Source organism: Halichoerus grypus, chromosome 6 (assembly GCF_964656455.1).
Source record: "Halichoerus grypus chromosome 6, mHalGry1.hap1.1, whole genome shotgun sequence".
In the NCBI taxonomy this organism is placed as follows: Eukaryota; Metazoa; Chordata; class Mammalia; order Carnivora; family Phocidae; genus Halichoerus; species Halichoerus grypus.
In genome coordinates this window covers 177186116-177207313 of record NC_135717.1, presented here as the reverse complement: position 1 = coordinate 177207313, position 21198 = coordinate 177186116, and the positions used below count along the sequence as shown (strand labels likewise).

General features: G+C 51.3%; 1 protein-coding gene and 1 long non-coding RNA gene across 3 annotated transcripts in view; one reads left to right on the top strand and one right to left on the bottom strand.

Annotated features, from left to right (window-relative positions):
* The window catches only part of TAFA5 (TAFA chemokine like family member 5), a 195470-nt gene extending 194819 nt beyond the window's left edge, over positions 1 to 651 (bottom strand). The window contains exon 1 of the mRNA XM_036073115.2: positions 442 to 651. Coding sequence (XP_035929008.1) covers positions 442 to 553 — 112 coding nt within the window. The 5' untranslated portion in view covers positions 554 to 651. The remainder of the gene's footprint in view (positions 1 to 441) is intronic.
* A 206-nt stretch (positions 652 to 857) lies between these two features.
* Positions 858 to 21198, top strand: part of LOC118523519 (uncharacterized) — a 47405-nt gene continuing 27064 nt past the window's right edge. For both annotated transcript variants that reach the window (XR_004911147.2, XR_004911146.2), the window contains exon 1: positions 858 to 1125. This is a non-coding gene — a long non-coding RNA (uncharacterized LOC118523519). The remainder of the gene's footprint in view (positions 1126 to 21198) is intronic.

Genomic DNA, 21198 nt, shown 5'->3' with positions numbered 1-21198 from the left:
GCCCGCGGGAAGCGCTGGGCAGGGCGCTCCGCCGACATCCCCAGCGGTGCGGCCCGCCGGCCCCCGACCTGCCGCCGCCTCCGGAGCGCGCGGCTCGGCTCGGCCCGCCGGCCTGGGCCGGGAGCGGCGGCAGCACACCGGGCAGCCCCGGGCATCGCCGCGCCACCCGGGGCCTGGCGCCCGGGCCCTGCCCCGGAGTCGGGGCGGGAGGCTCGGCGGCGGCGCCCGCTTCCGAAGTGCCCGAGCGCCGGGAGCCCCGCCGGCCCCTCTCCCTCCTGGCCCAGGCGTTGGCGGCGGGACCCGGGGACGGCGCACCGCGAACTGGCAACTCCGCACCGACTCCTGGCGGCCGCCGGGGCCGGGGCCCCGACCAGAGCTGGGGCCGGGGGCCGGGGGCCGGGGCTGGGGGGCCGTGCGGGGGCCCGGGCGCGCGATACTCACTGCAGTAGGCGATGAGCAGGCTGGCCAGGATCATGAACGCCCAAAAAGTTGAGGACATGCTGGGCAGGGCGGTCGCATCTTGCCGGCTGCTGGTTCTGGGCGATGGCGCCATTGAAGCCGCGGCGCCCGCGCGGGGGGCAGCAGCGCGTCTCAGCAGCCGGCCCTGCCCGCGCCCCCGCGCCGGCCTCCACGTGCGGGCCCCGCGCGCGCCATCCTCCGCCGCCGCCGCCGCCGCTGCCGCCGCCGCCGCCACCGCCGCGCCCGGGCTCCGGCCCACTGCGCCCCGCGCCGGCCCGCCCCGCGCCGCGCCCGTGCCCGCGCTCGCGCCCGCGCCCGCCGAGCCCGGGGACGCCGGCCCCGCGGCTCTGGGCGTCGCTGCGCGCCCGGGCTCGGCGCGCCCGGCCACCAATGGGAGGGGCGCGCCCGGTGCGCGCGCCCGACGCCGCGGGGTCCCGGCGCGGTCCCCGGGACTGGCGGGGGAGGCAGGCGGAAGGGACGCCGCGCCCAAGCCGCGCCTCTGGATGGCGACAGAGACGGCCGGGCGCGCCCGCTGCCTGGGCACCACGCGGGGAGGACTGGCCTGGCCAGCGCGAAGTTTGCGGACTTGGGCTGCGTGGCCCGTGGGCCCCAGGAGCCCCCACTCCTTTCCGCAGAGGCCTGCACCACCGAGGCCCAGAGTTCACTGTAAGTACAGGGTGCTTTGGGCCCTTTCCCCAGATGCGCCCTGTCACCCCTGTTCTGGGTTGTGCGCTGGTGTCCCTGAACCCACAAAGAGCACAGCCGCAAACCCGCGCAGCGCCTTCTCCCTAGGCCGAGCACAGCCAGGCAGGGACACATGTCCCTAAGAGCATCCTCCTTGTCCTCTGTGTGGCACCTCCAGGTCTGTGCCCTGGGCCTTGGTAAGCTGTCTCCCTGCCCCTCACCTGACAAGGACCCAGTCTTGTGTCTCCAAACTCCGGGTCCAGGGCCTGGTCTCCTCAGGGTGGACTTTGTGAGCAAGATAACAATGAGTATAATTCATTTTATTTGCATAGTTAATTATCATCAGCAAAACCGATTCATTCCTATAAATAAGAGGAGAGTGGATCAAGTATGTCCTTTGAGGTCAGATTCCCCAACCCCACTCCTCCCTCTCATGTCCCCCCAGCAAGACAAGCTCCCAAGACCAGATGCTCAGCAGATGGCCCTGCTACCCAGGGAGACTCTGGGCCCTGCAGTCTGCAGCCGCAGCGCCCACCCCAAACACTGCCTTCCCGCGGGTCAGCGCACGTCCCAACATGAGCTCATCCTTCCTGATTCGGAGGATCTTCTGATCCTGCACAAGGAGGGGGAACTCCCAAGACCCCATGAGGTCTTGTTAGAACCGGAGAACCCTTTCCCAGGAGCCACTAGAGGGCCGGAAGCAAAAATGGTCACCAGCATCCCCCCTTCACCTCGGGTCCTGGCCAACTGGGCCTGTAAGGAGGCCATGGCCCCTGTGATCATGGCTGCTCAGGACTGCTATGGGCGCGAGGGACCTGCACACGCACCACACACACACGCACACACACATGCACACACACACACACCATGCACCATGCACAAAACACACACACTGAACACACGCACCATGCACACACACACACACCACACACACGCACCACACACATGCACCATGCACCATGCACAAAACACACACACACCAAACACACGCACCATACACGCACACACACACGCACCACACACACGCACCACACACACACACACACACACACACAGCGTATACACACAGGCACCACACACACACACACCATACACATGCAGTGCACACACGCACCACATACACACGTGCACACACACACATGCACACACGGTACCTACACACCACACACACACATACTTCCACTCCCACGTGCACGTGCGCACACACACCGGTGCAGAGGGACCCAAAGCAGACAGGAGCAGTCCCCCGGCCAGGCCACCTCACCCGGTCCCATGGGTGGTTCAGGGAGGAGCCCTCGCCAGAGGCTGTAGTGTGATTGTGTGCAGCGGGATTTTTTTCGTAAATTTTCTATTCCTGATTAAAACAGTCTGACTTCCTTCTCCGTATCTTCCCAGCGCAGAGTCCTGGTTCCCTTTGCTGGCATGCAGGTGCTGCAGACCCGGGGCTCCTGAAAACCTGAGGGAGGACAGGCAGGAGCCCTGGTCCCGAGGGTGCTGGACTGGGGTCCGTCCCTGGGACAGGGAGGGGCTCCCTCGCTCATAGTCCCTGCAGCCCCCCAGGGATGCCTGCCTCTCTAGCTCTAAGGTCCCCCCTTTGACGGAAGCCTTTTATCCTGTTAAAAAGGATGTGACTTTTAAAAACATGACATGTTCCCTTTCATCCCATCCATCCTGATCCCCTCTCGTGTTGTGGGCCTTCCTTCATCCAGCCTCTATTCCTTGAGCACCTTCTAGATGCTGCCGCTGGAGGAGGGGAGTTCAACAAGACACACAATTTCTGTCCCCTGGAAATGTGTGCTTGGTTTGGGAAACAGATGAGGAAACCAGCACTTACAGTGCGGAGTGGTGGGCGCCACGATGGGGGGCTGAAGGCCGGGCAGCAGGTGTGGGGCGCAGGGAGGGTGGGCCAGGGAAGCTTCCCGTGCCGTCCTTAGGACAAGCATGCGTGTGCACAGACACACACACGTGAAATGACAGTTTCACAAAACAATACCTACACTCTCAATACTCGTGGTATTTTCCACTCTGTCCTAATTCATTTCCTAAAACACTGGCCGCCCACCGATGGTTGTGTTTACTGTAATTTTCTCTGCTTGGCAAGCACTGCTCCGGGAGAGATGTGGTCTGCGTTGAATTTGGGAGGATACATTGGAGCTGTCACACCAAAGGTCGGAGGGCAACGGTGATGGTAGGCAGTGGGGAGCACCCCAAGCAGAGGGAGGGCGCGGTGAGCGGCGCGGCCCGCTTTCTCTCGGAGCTCACGCCACAAGATTTCTGTGGCTGTGACATTAGCGTTTGATGTGTTAAAGGAAAAGGTATTCAGAGACACTCGTGGGGCAGGCCGGGTGCAGGGCCGTCCAGGTGGACAGAAGGGTCCTTGTGACAAGATTGTGCTGTGGGGGAGAGGCTGCGGGGTGAGGGGGTTCTGGCCACACCGGCCTGACAGGATCATGGCTGAAGGCCGACCAGGTGACCAGACATCTCCAGGGGACAGTGGAGGATGGGGAGCCTGGGCGGCTGTCGGGGGGGGGCGAAGGGGGGAAGCCCTGGTTGAACTGACTTAGTGGGGTTCTTGCTAAAACCGGATCACACAAGGAGGTATCCAGGTGGGCCTCAGAGAAGGGTCGGGAGCCTGACCAGAGTTTGGTCAAGCCAAGAATGTTTGTCAGACAGGAACATTTCATGAATCTGGAGCATATTGACCAAGTCCGTGCTGGGTCCGGACAACCCTACCAGGAAGAGGAAAGAGAACAAAGCCCGTGGTGCCTGTGGCTTGGAGTCCACGGATGGTGGTGAGTCTGGAACCCAGTGAGGCTGGACAGGGCTGAGGCCGTGGGATGAGAGAGCAGACTGATGCGTGCAGGGTCCTGACAAGGGGAGGACGGGTCGCTAGAAGGCACAGCCGGGATGCAGGCCGGAGGCAAGGGCAGGTGCTGGTGCCTCCCGGGGGCTGGGGAGAGACCTCGATGGGAATTGAGGACGGGGGATGAGCAGAGCGCTGAGTTCTGTTGCTAGGAAACAGAAAGCGCAGCTCCGGATCCCAAAGCGTGCTGCCAAGTGACAGTTTGCCGTTGTTGATTGGCTGGTTGCAGAGACTGGCCAGAACCAACAGCACGTTCAACTCTGAAATCGAGTAAGTTTAGTGGAGACTCAGTCCCCACCCTCGCGCCACGCCTAGCTAACCAGAGATGCTGTCCTGCAGCCTTGGGCAGGTCCTGGGTCCCCCTGTACCCCGCGCCACGTCCTGGCCCACAGAGGGGGCGTCCTGCATCCCAGATGGCTCAGGGGGCCACGGGAGCCCCAGACACGCAGAGCGGCCCGTGGTGGAGGAGTGGCGCATGAGGGTGGTCGGCCGTGGCACTCACTCCAGGTCTGGGCAGGGAACGTCAGCGTCCCCTCCACGACGTGTGTGCAGTTGTCCCTGCTCTGCTTGGAAACACAGGGATGCTGCTGTGGTTTCCTGTTCTCCGCCCCCGTACTGGGTGTGGGACATTTGTCATTGACGTCAGGGGCTGCCGGGCTGACCGAGAGATTCCCAGCTGGACGTTTAACTGGGTGAGATTTGGGGGTGTCCGCTAGGGCAATGGGGAGGGCAGTGTACTTTGTGGAAAAGCAAGCACGGTTTTGTGAAGGAATACAGGGGTCTGTGTATGGCAGGCCGCTAACGGGGTGGACTGTCCTGGGCCTGTCGGTTCCTCTAGAAAGAGCTGCAGGTTTTCCTTGGCGAGCCCACCGCCGGCCACCATGTGTCCCACATGCAGTTTGCAGAGCCGCCCCTGAGCGCCGAGGGATGCGGGAGCGGGGAGCGAGGGAGGCAGGACAGCCGTCCTCAGCAGGTGTAGAAGTCCAGGTGAGACAGGTGCTGGCCAGGTGGGGCCAGGTGGGGACGGTGACGTCAGTGAGGCGTTCAGGCTGACGGAGGAGTTGCAGCCTGTCAGGCAGGAGGTGTGACCGGGCCGAAGGTCCGCGGGTGCAGACCTCCGACCACAAGTCCCGTGAGCACAGAGGGGCCTGGAATTTCAGCCCCGGACACAGTCTTTCATAGAGTCGGTAGATGGAATCATCACGTTATTTTTAGGAGCAATTACCCATTTCACCCACCCAGTGTCAATGATGAGAAGTAGTATTTTTCTGTTCCGTAGTATGTTCCACGCACCATTCCAAGCCCTTTGCCTACAGAGAGGGAGCACTGGACACCTGTGCTTAGGTGTGCACGCCGTGGCATGGAGGGGCCGAGGGCGGGCTCCGGCGCCGGCCGCGGTGGCACCAGGGAGGGGTGGCTGAGGCTGAGGCCGGCAGCCCAGCTCCAGATAGCGCTCTGAAGCCGCTGAACTAGATTCATTTAGAGACAGTTTTGTAAAACGGACGGATGAGACAGAGAAAGGAAACGTCCCTCTGTTGTGCCCCCAGAGTGAACCACACTGAGCGTTTTGTTGGTAATGTTAACTTGTTTTGTTGGCATAGTGTTCTGTCGGTCTGCAGTAAACAGTGTCCTTTAGAAGGTGGCAAGGGCTATTTCATGCTAGTCTATATTCTCCCAGACACTGTTTTCACGGCACTGGGAGATTCTGTCGTGCATAAATACCACCACTTATATAATCAATATTGTGTTTGGACATTTAGACTATTTCTGGAGTTCTGCTCTTTCGGACATTTCGGCAGTGAACACTTGTCCCTAAGTCCTTTCCTATAGTTGTGCTTGTTTGTAGGGAAAACAATTACAGAACTAGAATTCTTGGGTCCAGATAAGGACACGACTTTGAGGCCTTGCTATAGGTTTGCCAAATGAATGTCCAGAAAACGTTATATTAATTTACATTCCTCCCAAGGGCCCCTGGGAGCAACGTTACAGGCCGCCCGCCCCGGCCCACTTATTGTCCTCAAGGAGAGAGCCGCAGAGAGCGGCTCAGGTGACAAACACTTGTTAACGTCTTTCCCATTTGCAGTATGTGATCTAATGAGCATTTACGATTTCCGAGCACACGTCACGTTCATATCTTCTGCGAACCCCCTGTTTACACCCCCTGCCGAGTTTTCTCCTTGTGGGTTTGCCTTCCTATTATTGATTATTCAGAACTTTTAATTTGGGGAATAAATACTTTTTAAATTTTTGGGAAATTTGAAAGTACCGAAAAGTATAAGTCAGACCACAGCAGGTGTCAGCAGCCTTTTGCATCTGTTAGCACCATCCACAAACTGTCTTTGTGGCAGGCATCATGGGCCGGTTTTTCCTTTTGGAGATTTGAATATGCTGTCAGTGGGATATGGGTGAGAGTTCTCATCTTGCTTTATACCCTTTGTTATTTCCTACAGCTTTACAGAGATGTATTAGCCAGGGTTCTCCAGAGAAACTGAACCAAAAGCAGGGGGAGAGAGATGGGGAGAGAGGGAGAGAGAGAGAAAAGTATTTTAAGGAATTAGCTCATGCAATTGTGGGGGTGGGCTGGCAATTCCAGAATTTTCCGGCAGGCCAGCAAGTTAAAGACCCAGGAACGTATTGCTATCTGAGCTCTGGAGGCAGAATTCATTCCTCCTCGAGGACCTCAGTCTGTTTTCTGTGAAGGCCTTCAACTGATTGGACGAGGCCCACCCACATTATGGCGAACAGTCTGCTTCACTCAAAACCTGCCGATTCACATGTTAATCACATCTAAAAAAATACCTTTCCAGCAGTCTCTGGACTGATGTTTGACCAAACAACCGGGTGCCATGGCCCATCCAAGTTAACCCATAAAGTGAACCAACACTGGTCTCCATCAGTATACATTAATTTGCATTTCCTAGAAGTCTATAATCACGGAATCATACAGTACAGCCTCCTTTTCTTCCTGGCTTGTCTCACCCAGTTAAATTATTATTGTTATTTTGAGGTTAAATCATTCTGAGGTTCATCCATGTTACTGTAGGCACCAGTAAGTTGTTCATTCCTTTCTACTGCTGAGCCCAGGGATCCACCACACGGGTACTACCGGCTTTTTTACGAATTCACCTGCTGAGGCACACACGGGTTGTCTACAGGTTGGACGCGTACAAATAAAGCTGCTATGAACATTCCTGCCCATGGCTGTGCAAGAGCTCGCGTTTTCGTTTCTTGGGGGTGGATGTCAGGGAGGAGCATGTCTGGATCATAGCGTAGCTCTACACTTAATTGTCTATGAGAAGGTCAAACTTTTTCAGCATGATTTTCCCATTTTATATCTGCACCAGGTGCGTGAGCGTGCTGCATGCTCCATATTCTCGCCATGCCTTGGTGCCTTTTTTATTACCGTCATCCTAACTGCAAAGTGCTGTCTTATGAGGTCTTGATTTGCATTTCACTAAGGACTAATGATGTCAGGAATCGTGTCCCATGCTTCCTTGCTTTTGTGCGAGTAGCCACTTCTATGGTGAAGTGCTCACAATTTTTTTTTTATGTAGTTGTCGGTTTTCTTGATAGTTGAGAGTTCTTTATATATTATAGATACAAGTTTTTCTTTTCAGACATGTAATTTGCAAATATTCTCTCCCAGGCTATGGCTTGTCTTTTCTTTCTCCCAACAAGGTCATTTGAACAGCAGGAGTGTTTGATTTTGATGACCTCATCAACGTGTTCTTCTAGGAATTACATCTTTTGGTGTCGTATTTAAGAAATCTTCGCCTAGCCCCACATCGTAATTTTTTCAGGTGTGTTTTCTTCTAGAAGTTTTACAGTGTTCAGCTTTACATTTCGATCTCTGTTTTATTTTGAGTTAGTTTTTGTACAGAGTGTGGGTTGTAGACACAAATTTAATTTTTCTCGATATGGACCTTCGGTTGTTCTCGCACCATTTGTGTGAAAGATTATCCTTTCTCCAAGGACTATTCTCTGCACCTTTGTCAAAAATCAGTTGACGGGGTTTGTGTGCACTGATTTTGGACTCCCCATCCTGCACCACTGACCTCTTTATCCACCTTGATGCACCCTGTCTTGATCGCTGTTGCTTTATATTAAGTCAGGAAACCTGATCGTGTTTGCCCACTCTTTTTTTCTTTGAAAAAAACGTTTTGAGTTTTCTAAATCATTTGCATTTCCACAGGAATCTTAGGATCATTTTGTCAATTTCCACGAAGAAGACTGCTGGGTTTTTAGCTGGGATTCCCTGTAACGTAGACATCAGCTGGAGACTATTCATATCTTCAGACGTGGTGTCTTCTGACTCATGGACGCTACGCGCCTCTCCTTTTAGGTCTTATCGAATGTCTCTGAGCGATATTTCATGGTGTTCAGTGCACGTGTCTTCCTCATCTTTTGCCGTATTTATTGTATTTTGGGTACTATTTTAAATGGCATTTCAGGTATTATTTTAAGTGCTTTGATTTCTGTTCTGATTGTTCCAACAGTATAGAACTCCATGTGGTTTTTACGATGGTCTCTTATCCCGTGCCCTTGAGCTCAGACACTATTACATCTAGTAACTTTGTTGTTGATTCTGTCAGATTTCCTAACACCGGTGAATAAAGACGGATTCACTTCTTCCTCTTACATCTGGATGACTTTCATTTCTTTTTGTGGCCGCCTGCATTGGCCAGACCCTCCAGCACCAGGTCGAGTGGGAGTGGAGGGAGCAGGGACCACCGTCTCACTTCTGTAACTTGGAAGGAAGACCGTGTGTCCTTTTACCACGATGCATGATGTCAGCTGGAGGTTTCACACAACTGCCCTTCCAGCTTGTGACGTCCCCTTCCATGCCTGGCTTTGGGGGGTTTATTAGAAATCAGGTACTAACTTTTCTGAATGTTTTTTCTGCGTCTCCTGAGATAATCCTGCCCCGTGACTCCTTCAACTGTGTCTCATTCCCCCTTGAATTTCTTCTTGGACCCACGGGCTCTTTAGAAGCCTGTTACTCGGTCCCTCACATCTGGAGGCTCTTCCAGAAACTTCCTGTGACTGATTCCTGTTGTATTTCCACGTCAACAAACAACATACTCTGTCTGAGTGGACCGCTTTCATCTGAGAGGAGTTTCATGCTTGCAGCGCGGTCTCTCGCGGTCGCCTGCGCTCGGGAGCAGTGTGCACGCTGCCACCATCGGGCGCGGTGCTCTGCGAACTTCCATTTCATCGGGTTGATCAGCAGCGTCCCCTCATCGGTGTCTCCAGTGATGTGTTTACTTCTGTGAATTCCCGAGAGGGAGTCCCGGTGACCTCCCGCGATCCTTGTGGGTTTGTCTATTTATCCTGCGGTTCTGCCACATTTGGCTTCAAGTGTGTTGAAATTATGTTGTTAAGGACATGACCATTTAGGATCCTTGAATCCTCTTGATCAATCGATCCTTCTGTCGTTAGAAAATGACCATATCTATTCCTGGTAGTAGTTGGCTATGAAATGCACTTTGCCTAAAATGGACATATGCACTCCATTTAATATTGCGTATCTTTTCCCACCTTTGCCCTTTCAACCCACTTGTGTCTTCATGCTTGAGGTGAATTCCTTGAAAACTGCATGCAGTTGGGCCTCGCTATTTTACCCAATCTGTCAGTCTCTGTGTGGACCATTTAGACAATTTTCGCTTACAGGTGTGTGCAGGGGGGCACGCCCCAGCCCCTCGTGGAGCTGCTGCTCAGTGTGGTCCCTCCAGCCTCTCCTCAGACCCTTCTAGCACTTTCCAGAAATGGCCCTAACAGAGGAAGAGGCTCTGCAGGGCTGTGGACGGGGCAGCTCGGGCTCCCTGGGCTCCACCCGGCTGCCGAGGTATGAAGATGGTGCCGGAAGCTGCCAGGCCAGCAGGCCCTGCCTCTGATGGGCGGCCAGTTCTGCAGGGGGGTTCGCCCCAAAATTGCATTTACTAAGTACTTCTTAAAAATCAGCTTTTTATTTTAGAACACTTCTAGATTTACGGGGAAATCCTACCGGTAGTACGGAGTCCCCATATACCCAGCACCCGATTTCCTCTTGGTTAATGTCTTAAATTTGTACAGTCTATTTTTTTTTTTTTTACTGTTTTCTTCTTTTACTATTCATTATTTTTTATTTTGAACCCAAATCCATACTTTCTTCAGATCTCCCTGGTTTTCACCCAGCACCACCTTCTTTCTGTTTTTCTCTCTCGTCCCCGGACCGGACCTGGGACAGCACATCACACATTCAGTCCCCGTGTTCCTTAGGCTCCTCTTGCCCGTGGCCGTCCCGCAGGGGTTCTGCGCCTCTGATGACCTGGAGGCTCCGAGGAGGCCTGGGCGCGAACTGGGAGGGCTCCGTGGGGATCTGTGTGATGCTCTTCTCGTGGTCAGACCGAGGTCCTCGGTTTCTGGGGTGCAGTGCCCCCATCACATCCTGTCTAGGGCACACACATCGACAGGCCTCGCCAGTCTCAGCGTTGACCTTGATCGCCGGGCGGACGCGTGTGCGCCAGTTTCTCCACTGTGATGTCCCCCCATCCACACCGCCCTCCCTGGAAGGAAGTCACTCTGCACAGCCCACATTAGGGGGCTACGGAGTATCTGGACTGCTTCTGCCTGAGAGATTTGTCTCTTCTCCCTACGTATCGACCGACTCAATCATATAATTATGTTAGTATGGATTCATGGCTATTTATTTACACTCAGGGTTGTAACGTAATGCCCAGTGACTCGTTGTGCTGCCCCCACCGTCCCTGTCGTGGCCGCCATCGGGAGCTCCATCAGCTGGCCCCTGCATCCCTTGGGCCTACTCTCCCCAGTGCAGGGCGTTTCTTCTTTACCGCTCTTACTACGTATTTTTAAATGATGTGTTTATCCGTCTGCCGTCCTGTCTGCACAGCAAAGCAGCTGTGGGGGCTCCCCGAGTTAGGGTAGCCCCAGGAAAATCTCGCCGGCTGACCGTTCAGAGAGGCGGGACTGCCTTCTGGTAGAGGACATTCTATTCCCCGCTGGGCTTGCTCCTGCTTTATGAGACATAATGATGTACAACGTGCTTAAGGTGCACAGTGTGCTGATTTTATATACGTATATGCTGCAAAATGATCACCACGACCGGGTGCGTCAATATGGGGTTTCCTCAAAAACTTAAAAATAGAGCTAGCACATGATCCAGAAATTCCACTTCTAGGAATATATCCAAAGGAAGTGAAATCCAGGTCTCAGCAATGTTTGCACCCCACGTTCGCTGCGGCTTTGCTCACCACGGCCGAGACGCGGGTGTGACCTCGTGCATGTCGATGGAGGAATGGGTAAAGAAGACGGGTGTATATGCAACATGTGCATCCAGTGGATTATCACTCAGCCACGAGACAGAAGGGAATCCTGCCGTTTGTGACAACGTGGATGGACCTTGAGGGCATTCTGCTCTATGAAGTAAGTCAGACAGAGAAAGACAAACACGGTGTGATCACGCTTATACGTGGAACCGAAAACAAACAAACAAGAAAACCAGGCTCCCAGAGACAGAGCGGATTCGTGGGTTTTTTCTTCTGACATGATGGACTGAGACGCCAGGCCCCTAGTGGCGGCCCCAGGTCGGGGTGGTGGGCTGCTTCCGTGCATCGCTCTGCGGGTGGCCTTCAGGTAAAGACTCCAGGTGCGTTTATCTGGACACTGACTTAAGGGTGACCTCTGGTCTGTCGTGGTTTCTCCGTGTGACTGTTGGGAGGAGGGAATATTACCAGATTTCACCCTGTTTTTCGGAGCCCTGGGGGGTGAGGACAAGTGCCTTGGCCTTGGGGGAGGGGAAGGAGAAGTGGATTTGAGCCTGAGCACCATGCCCTCCCGTCTGCAGGGCATCTTCTGTTTGCTTGGAGCTTTGAGCTTCTCCGCGAGACTTTCCTTGAACAAAACTCCAAAGCCAAGGGTCCGGGAGCCTCTTCGAGGCCTCGGCCACTTCGCAGCAGACGTCTGTCCCCTTGCTGCCTAGCCCTGGTTCCCGCTATGACTGGATTCTCCCACAGGGAACTGAGCCCCCTTCTGTACCCGCGTGTTTGGGGAGGGGCTAGTCCGTCCCCTAACCCAAAGTTAGCAGGATCCCCACCAGGACCCAGCTCAAAGCTTCTGCAGAAATTACCAGGAAAGAAGCACCAACACATGCTGGACCTACACCCTGAGCTGTCGAGAGGCCGTCGTCGTGGAAGGTTCCTGCCTGATGGTTGTGTCACCCAGAGCCCAAGCTGGGGGAGGCGGGGAGGCCACCGATGACCCTGGTCAACCTTTGGCCTCTGAAGCCAGACTCATCCCCTGAGAGAACCTTTATTTATTTTTTTTTTTTCCCACTGTGCAAATACATTTCTCTTTAGGAAGAAGTGGATCTGAGGGAGGCCTTTCATCCCAGAAAAAGACTCCAACCATGTGAAGGTCTGTGATCCCAGGATTGGCTCCAGCACGGGGCCTGCCCCTCACTCAGGGGGGCCCGTCCTTGCCTACGAGCCTCTGTCCCTGCTGGCCCCGTGGTCCTAGGTGCGGCCAGCTGCGGTGACCTTTCCCGCCCCATGCAAGGCCGAGATGTCCAGCCAGGAAGAGCGACCATCCCAGAGCGGGGCCGGGTCCCTCAGGGAAGATGGATTCCTGGGCCCTGCACTGGGAGGACCCTGCTCACCCCGGCCCTGGCCGGGAACACATTCTCTGTTCCACTTCTCGGACTTTGAGGCCAAGAGATTTATGGGCCGAAGTTTTTTTCAGGGGAGCTGTCTTTTGAATTATCGTGTAATTAAGATGCTAATGGCTGTTTATAGAACCTTCTCTTCTCAGCCCAACTGCTTTGTGAATAATAAGGAGCGTCCCCTTTGTTGTGGTGAAGAGCATCGAGAGCAAAATCTTTCATTAAATCACAGGTTCTATCTTCTTTTTTCTCTTACACCGAAAAGGAATTTACTTATGCTCATTAATTTTTCGTTGTGTGAATGAAGTATAGAGGATTCTTTTACTTACAACCCATTTCCTTCGTAAATAAGGGTAAACAACGTCATTCCTTGTTGGGGCGTTGGAAGGTGCCCTAAGAGAATAGATTCTTAATCGGCGTCCTTCAAGAGAAACACTGGGCCCAGCCTCATTCAGGAAAACGTTTCACGAGCTCTGCAGGATTGGTGTGAGCGCGGGCCCCCAGCCCCGGGCCCCCAGCCCCGGGCCACGTCCGCTCTCCCGACAGTGGGGCTGAGGCCCGGCCTGGCGCAGCCGCCTGACTGCAAGGTGACCCGCCAGGACGCGGGCAGCCTGGGCCAGGAGCCAGGCCCACGCTGCAGCTTTGCTGTCCGGCCGCCGCCTGAAATGGCTGCACCGTGTGTTGTATTCGGAGCGAGGGTGCTCCTTCCAGCCCAACCCCACGGCGGGGGAGGCTGGGCCTCTGGGGGTGGGGTGTGTGCAGAGCATCTGCACCCCTGCAGGTGAGGTCCCCCGCACCGCTTCCCCACTGCCAGGAGACCAGCAGAACACCTCTTGGGGTGTCCCTCTGCCGAGTCTCCTGACCCAGGCGCCCCCAGCTGCCCCCTAGGACTCAGGATGCGGGGTTTTTAGTGTGATCAGAACGTAATGGGGGGGAAGGCGGGCTAATTCAGTTGGACGCAGGGAGAGAGGCCTGACCCGATGCTGTCAGAACTGCGTTTTGGCTGACTGACGTGCCTCCCGGGAATATTATCTAAAACGTAAGAGACGGAATGCTAACGTCTGCCCCTTGGCAGAAAGATGCCTTTATTGTTGTGTTATTGTGAAAACTAGAGTTCTATCCTCTCATGGCTCAGGGCCCAGAGACCTCCTGCTGACCCTTGCGCTGGGTCTCACCTCCTCCAGGAAGGCCTCCAGCCTCTCCCGTGCATTTGTCTCTCTGGGCTCCCTGCTCCCGGCCCCCACTGGGACCTCGTGTTGCTGTCTCTTTCTTGGGGACAAGGCCGCACTGCGTCCTCGTGGCTCCTGCACAAAGCACAAGGCTGGGTGTGCCCAACAGCAAACATGAGCCGACAGCTTCGAGGCCTTTGTTAGAACACGATGGCCTGGGGCACCTGTGTGCTGCAGTCGATTAAGCATCCAACTCTTGGCTTTGGCTCCGGGCGTGATCTCAGGGTCATGAGATTGAGCCCTGCGTTGGGCTCCGTGCTCGGTGCAGAGTCTGCTTGGGGTTCTCTGCCCCTCCCCCCTTTGTGCACATGTGTGCTCTCTCCCTCTCCCTCTCTCTTAAATAAATATATCTTTAAAAAAAAAAATTGTTAAAAAAAAAAAACTCCGTGGCTTCAACCACTGTTTTGTTCAGAAAGTGTTTTTTTCCTCTTTCAAATGCTAATGTTTTAATATACTTTTTTTTAATTATAAATGCTAGAATTCTTCTAATTGGTATCCCAACTGCGTGTAGACTTGACTTGTTTCTTGCAGTTAAGAAAAATCGCCTAGGCATTAAATACAATTACTACTTTGTTCTTCTATCTCTTCAACCTACCAAACTACTATAAACTCTTGATTATTGTAGCGTTAGTCAAAATAAAAATCAAAGAGAAACGTATCTAGAAGCCGTCATGGTCACGCATGGAATGTCTTACTCTCTAAGTTCTGTCTCAGGCATTGACCACGGACATGTCTAATCCCTGCCTACACCACATTAATTCTGTATTCTTTTCTACTTCATTCTACAAAATAACCATTCTTTGTTCTGCTCTGTAATCTTTATGATGTGTTTTTGTTTGAAATATTCTGAATACCAGGCAAAACTAGGAGTCATTTAGATTCCTGTCACTTAAAAACAATTGCAGGATTTCCTGCTGAGACGACACAGCAAGTGTATGTCACAATAACACCTTTTGCCCCACACTTCTGGGGATGACGAACAGCACAGGAACAGGGAAGAGACAAAGACAGGCTCAGAAGCCACGATTTGCGTCTCTATGGCCAGGAGACACAGGAGAAGGAAGCACACCTGTTGAGCGAAGTGAGCGCCAAAGGCCAGCTGGTCTCCAGGCCAGAGGTAAGCACAGGTGGACGAGGGGACAGGGGTGGTTTCCTGACAAGTAATGGTGACCAGAATATCAGACTGGAGCTGAGAGCCAGGCTCGTCACCTGTAGTCATGGGGTGACATGGAGCACTGACCCCATGAACTAAGACTGGAAAGAACTTGCTCTAGAACCCAGGCTCTCTAGTTTGAGGACAGTGCAGCCCTGGGAAGCCAGTGGAGACAGACACGATCGTGTGACCAGGATGCAAGCCAGTCCTGCTGGCGTCGTGGATGGGCGTGCAGCATCTCCAGTGTCCCTTCTAGGTCATCACGTGACTCCTGTGATGAGAGCCAGATCTGGACGTGCCACAGGTGGACTCGCTGTCCTCAGTCCGGGGGGTGAGCACCGAGAGAAGGAGGCAGGAGGGTGACGGGGACACAGATTTATGGGGACAAACCCAACTCCTCCCACTCATCTGGCTTGGAGATCGAAAGGCTTACAAAAATATAATGCTCGGAACTATAACCAAGAAAATAAACTCCTGGAATATGAATGGACTTTCAGTGAAAATCATTCATGTCTTCATGTAAAGATGAAGCTTCAAAATGAGTATGTTGCTGTGTCTAAAGAGATAACTCAAGTTACAGTTTCATTTACAAAAGAATAAAAAAAGCTGGGGGGGGGAACCACTAAATGCTATGAGAACTCTTCTTTGGGATAAAGAACTAGTTGGAGATCTGAAATTTAAATTAAAAAGGAGTCACTGAAATACATTAAGTGAAAAAGCAAGACAAGTTAAACTCTAGCTTGCCCAAATGCAGTCAAACAAGAAGTCGTGGTTTGGAAGGAAATCTCCCAAAATTCAGTAGAATTGCAGCCACATGCTGAAATAAGTTTGTTTCAGTTTAGTTTAGACACAATGATAAGAAATTCTGTGTTCCAAACAGAGACCTCTGTACAAAAATTTCAAATTCAGTGGTTAAGAACTGGTGGGACAATTCTTAAAAGCATCACCAATATCAAGGTTGTATAAGGTCAGGGAAGTAGAGGCTGAAGGAGGAGGTTTTGGGGAGAACCTCAAAATTCCCCACTATGATGACTGTCCACTTCATTAAGAAATTAAGGTTAAAAAAAGATAACCTACATATTGCTCAATGCTCATCAAGATAAGTGTAGTCTTACTCTTGTGCACCTTTTTCACTGAGTAACCTATGGAAGTGTGGAATCACTATATTGTACACCTGAAACTATATAATACAGTTATTGATATACTGATACAATATTGATATAACACTGTGTGTTAACTACACTGGAATTAATTTAAAAAAAAGATTGCCACAAGAGTTTCAATAAAAAGTACTGAAAAAAGTCAAGATCCACTCAGGATTAAAAACTGCTTGCCAACTAGAAATTAAAAGTAACTTCTTAGCCTGAAGGGCATCTACCAGAAATATGAACAAGAATCATAGTTAGTAATAACTGATAACATCTTAAAAGCATTATTTTTGAAGTCAGGAACAAGCTAGAAGCCACCTGCCACTGCTTCTCTTCAAACTTCCACTGAATTCAAGCCAATGCAATAAGGCAAGAAAAAAATTAGATTCAGAAAGTATATCTATATTACATATATAATTATAAAAGATAAAATTACACTTATTTGCAGATGATATGATTATATACATGGACAGTCAGAGAAACAAAACTACCAAAAAAGTTTCTGGACACACAACTTAAAAATATGTCAGTAGCATTCCAAAACAAACAAATAGAAAATACCACAGGACAAAGTTGCTGTTTATCTTCCAAAACATACTATAAGGTATCAAGGATTTACTAGGCATTTATGGTCATTATAAGCCTCAAAGGACATATAAATCTGAATAAATGACTAGATAGTTTGGAATTGGATGTCTTAAGAGTAGAAACCAGATGATCCTCCTTAAATTAGTGGGTAAATGGGTATTTTCCAGGGGACATGACAGGTTGATGATCACATATTAGAGAAGGGCAAAGAGTAATTGAGTTAATTGAGAAGGAAAAGATGAAGAGCTTGTCCCCCCATATATCAGTATATATTGGAAAGCTGTAGAGTTAAGACAATGTGATAGACAAATCAGCCAGTGGTAGGAAATCACCCAGGACAGACTGAAGATGATGGAATCAATAAGGTAGCAGAGTTGATACAGCCTCAGTGAGAAAAATATAAATTTTTTTTTCAATAAATAGTGTTTGGAAAAATGACATCATTATTACATACCATACTCAAAAATAATATTCAGGTGGACTGAAAACTAAATATTAAAAAGTAAAATTTTGACTATTTTAAGAGAGACTTTTTTTTTAAAATATTTTATTTATTGAGAGAGAGAGAGTGAGTAAGCACGAGTGGAGGGAGAGGGAGAGGGAGAAGCAGCCTCCCCACAGTGCAGGGAGCCTGACGTGGGACTGGATCCCAGGACCCTGCGATCACACAACCTGAGCCGAAGGCAGACGCTTCACCGACTGAGCCACCTAGGGCCCCAGGAGAGACCTTTTTTGATAGCATTATAATGGATGAATATTCTGGATGATATAATACTCCTCAGAATGGTAGGCAAAGTATAATGTACCTGCTTGTAAATGCTTGTCTTTACTCAGAAATAGTAAGTGAAAGATTCAGAAATAAAAAGTACCAGGAAAAATGCAAAACCAGGCTCTGGAGACGTCAGTTGCCCGTACAGCACCAGGCGGTTACGGTAACACGGCTTCTGGGTGGTTAACAGTTGTGCGGGACACAGGACCCAAGGTGGGGAGACAGGTCAGCATCCTTGTCTGCGTTTGAGGGCCCGCAGAGCTGCACGCTCAGAAAGAGAGGAAGCCAGACAGACACTCGTCCCATCCATCGGCTCTGATTCTGGGTAGAGGGCTGGATGTCGATCCCTTTGACAGCCCATATCCGAAAACCTGTTGGTTTGGGGCTTGAATTTGTATTTTCTGTGTGGTCCCCAAACACTCTCTCAGATGCAATTTTTTTACACCAAGCTTCCCAGGCCTTGAAGGTCCTGGTTGAAGGAAGTGCAATCTCCTCTGTAATTATATGCTGACAAAGCCGCCCTGAGCCCGCCCAGCGTGTGCCCCACTGCGAACACCATGGACGCCCAGAGACACAGGCAAACAGGCACATCTGGGTTCCAAACATGTGTCCTACATTGCAATGTAAGAGGGGGTGTCAAACATGGAGAGAAGATAGAACATTATTAGAAATGAGTTTAGTAAAAAAAAAAAAAAAAACAACCGAGTTAATCACTAAAAATGAAAACTGTAATAATAACATTAAAAGCTGATGCACAGACGAAATGTCAAAGAGCTTGGCAAGTGCACGACGGATCTGAAGAAGGGAGGGGGCGGATCCACCTGCAGATCTCCGAAGACACAGGACTTCGGCGGAGTGGATGCAGGAGACGCTTGGGCCCTGCAGGCCTGGTGGGGCGACCCCCTGGTGGCCGCCCAGGTGTCATGGAGTGCAGGCGGTGGTGACCAGGGTCCAGAGAGCCCTTGGGGAAATGGAGGAAGCCTCCAAACATGGCGTAAAGTTCAAACTACATTCCTGCTTTTTTTAAACAAGACCTCTGAAATGACAGAAAAGGATTCTCCACGTACCATCATGACATTTGTTAGAAGAATCACTTTGGAAGACCCACCGTCAACATTTGAACTATGTATTATTCCTTTGGAAAATGAGGACATGGTTGCTTTATAAGCTTCATTTTGTAAAATATAACATAAAATCATATTTATGGTCTATACATATTGTTAATGATAAAACCCAAATTAGACTTTGAAATAATTTGCTGTGATATTCTAATTTTTTATTTAGATTTTATGTGAGTGGTGCTTTCCTAGGACTGGTGTTTCTTGGACACCAGGGCTGTTGGCACTGACCGGTGACCCTCCCTTGAGACAGCACTGATTCACATTCATATTTCCATCCCCAAGGTGTGTGAGTCCTGTCCGTCCTCATCCTCATCACAGAAACAAACATTTAAGTGATGGGCAATCAGATGGGTGAAAAGTGGTGTGGCTTTTTTTTTTAATTTGAATCCCATTAATTACAAATAATGTTAAGCATCTTTTCATGTGTTCAATGGGCATGCTTATTTCTTTTATCTGAAAATGGCCTGTGGTTCTTTGCCTGGTTTTCGTTTGGGTAGTTCATCTTTTACTTTAGGCTTGGACGCGTTTACTGTAAATTAAGGGACAGCCAGTTGTTTGTCATATATCTCAAAACACATTTACCCGTCTTTTATTTAGGTTTTGTGCTTTCTGACATTTTTAATTTTGAAAAAAAAGTCAATTTCTAGGCAGTTAGAGTAAAAAGACTCTGCTTCACCTCATCTCCTTTGCACCTTTGTCCAAAAAAATCAGGAGTCCGTGTGTGTCTGAGTCTCATTCTGGACTCTCTCGACTGCTCCACAAATCCGTGTGGACATCTTCATACCCACAGAACGCTGTCCTCATCCCCTCTATTCTGCTGTAAGAATCGGGCAGTGTGCGGTCCTGATTGGGCTCCCGGCGCTGTGCGCCCCACTCAGGAGGCTGCCTGTGCGTCCCCTGCCTGCGCGGGGGCAGCGACTCTCTTCGGGGACCACCCCGTTTGTCCCCTCCCACCTCTCAGGGCTCCCCGCCCTTCGCGCCCAGTGTCTTCAACATCGTTTTCATTTTTATTCTTTGCTGTTGTTGCTCTCGGCGAGAGGTCCACCTAGCACCTTCACTCCATCTCAGTCAGAGGCAAACATCCGCTCCGTCTCTAATACTGAAATTTTAGGACGATTTGACAACACGTAAAACGAACAGGCATGAGTCCCTGTGGACGCAAGGGGTGACGGAGAGAAACAGACGAGGCTTTGTTGCGGAGAAATTCCACATGCAGTAGCAAATACTCCTCCTGCAGGAGGCGGAGAGTCGGGTCCCTCGGGCTGGGCGCCAGGGCTGGTTCCCAAAGAACAGGCTAGAAAAGGAGAAATGGGAACTGGACCGTGGGGAAACTGGCCGATACCACGTAACCACGTGATGGAGGTCAAGAGCAGGGATGACAAGTCACATGGGTATCCTGTACCCCTAATGTGATGAGGAGGGCATTTCTCTCTGTTATTTCCAGAAATCCATAACCCCAGTCTAATCACGAAAGGAACAACAGGAAAAAGCGGGCTCGGGGACATTCTTTGGGATGCATGGCCTGCCCGCTTCTGGACTTTCAAGGTCACGGGAAACAAGGAAAGACTGAGAAATTGGTGGACAAAGACTGGGGGGGATGTACGGTGTGGGATTCTGGATTAGAACCAAGGGAAGAAAGAGGACATTAGTGGGGAAACTGGTGAATAAGCTGGAGTTTCATTTAAAAAATGATCTGAAACATTGCCAACACTACAGGACACAGAGGAGAGGACAGGCTCTCCAGTAAATGGGGTGAGATCAATTGGGTATCTGTATGGAAAAAAATCATCTTGATCCCTACGTTTCACCTTACATAAAAATCAATTTCAGATGGATTAGTGGTCTACATGTAAAAACAAAGGAGCCTTTAGAAGAAAGCGTAGGAGCATATCTCTGTGGTCTTAGTGAAGGCAGATTTTTTTTAAACAAGACCTAAGCTGGGAAACTGATAAATTGGATTATATCGAAACTCAGAACCCCTATTTATCAGAAGACACCGTTAAAAGAGAGAAGGCAATGGACAGAGTAGGGGGAGACGCTCACCACGCAGGTGTCCAACACTGGCCTTGTGGCCAAATACGTAAAGAACTTCAAATTAATGAGAAAGAAAAGACAAATCCCCCATAAAACAGGGCAACGTGTTTGAATAAACACTTCCCAGCAGGGGACTCCCACGTGGCCCGCGCACAGGCCACCTTAGTGAGCTGTCACCCCACCTCCGCCAGAAGGGGAGAACCCAACGGAGCAGGAACATTGCCACCAGGGGAGGTGACGTCACAATCCCTTTGGGAGAACAAAGGCTCCAGCCCGGCACGTTCCGCCGCAGAGCCATCCCATTCCCAGGGTAGACCCGGCGGAACTGAGGACGCGTTCACCACAGCCGCAGACGGAGATCTGCAGGGGAGTGCTTCTCTGGATGGCCCCCAGTGGGTGGCCACCCACGGGCCCAACAGAATGGGCCCAGCAACGTCGATGTAGTCACACAGTGGAATCCTACCGAGCCGCGAGAACGGATGAGACACAGC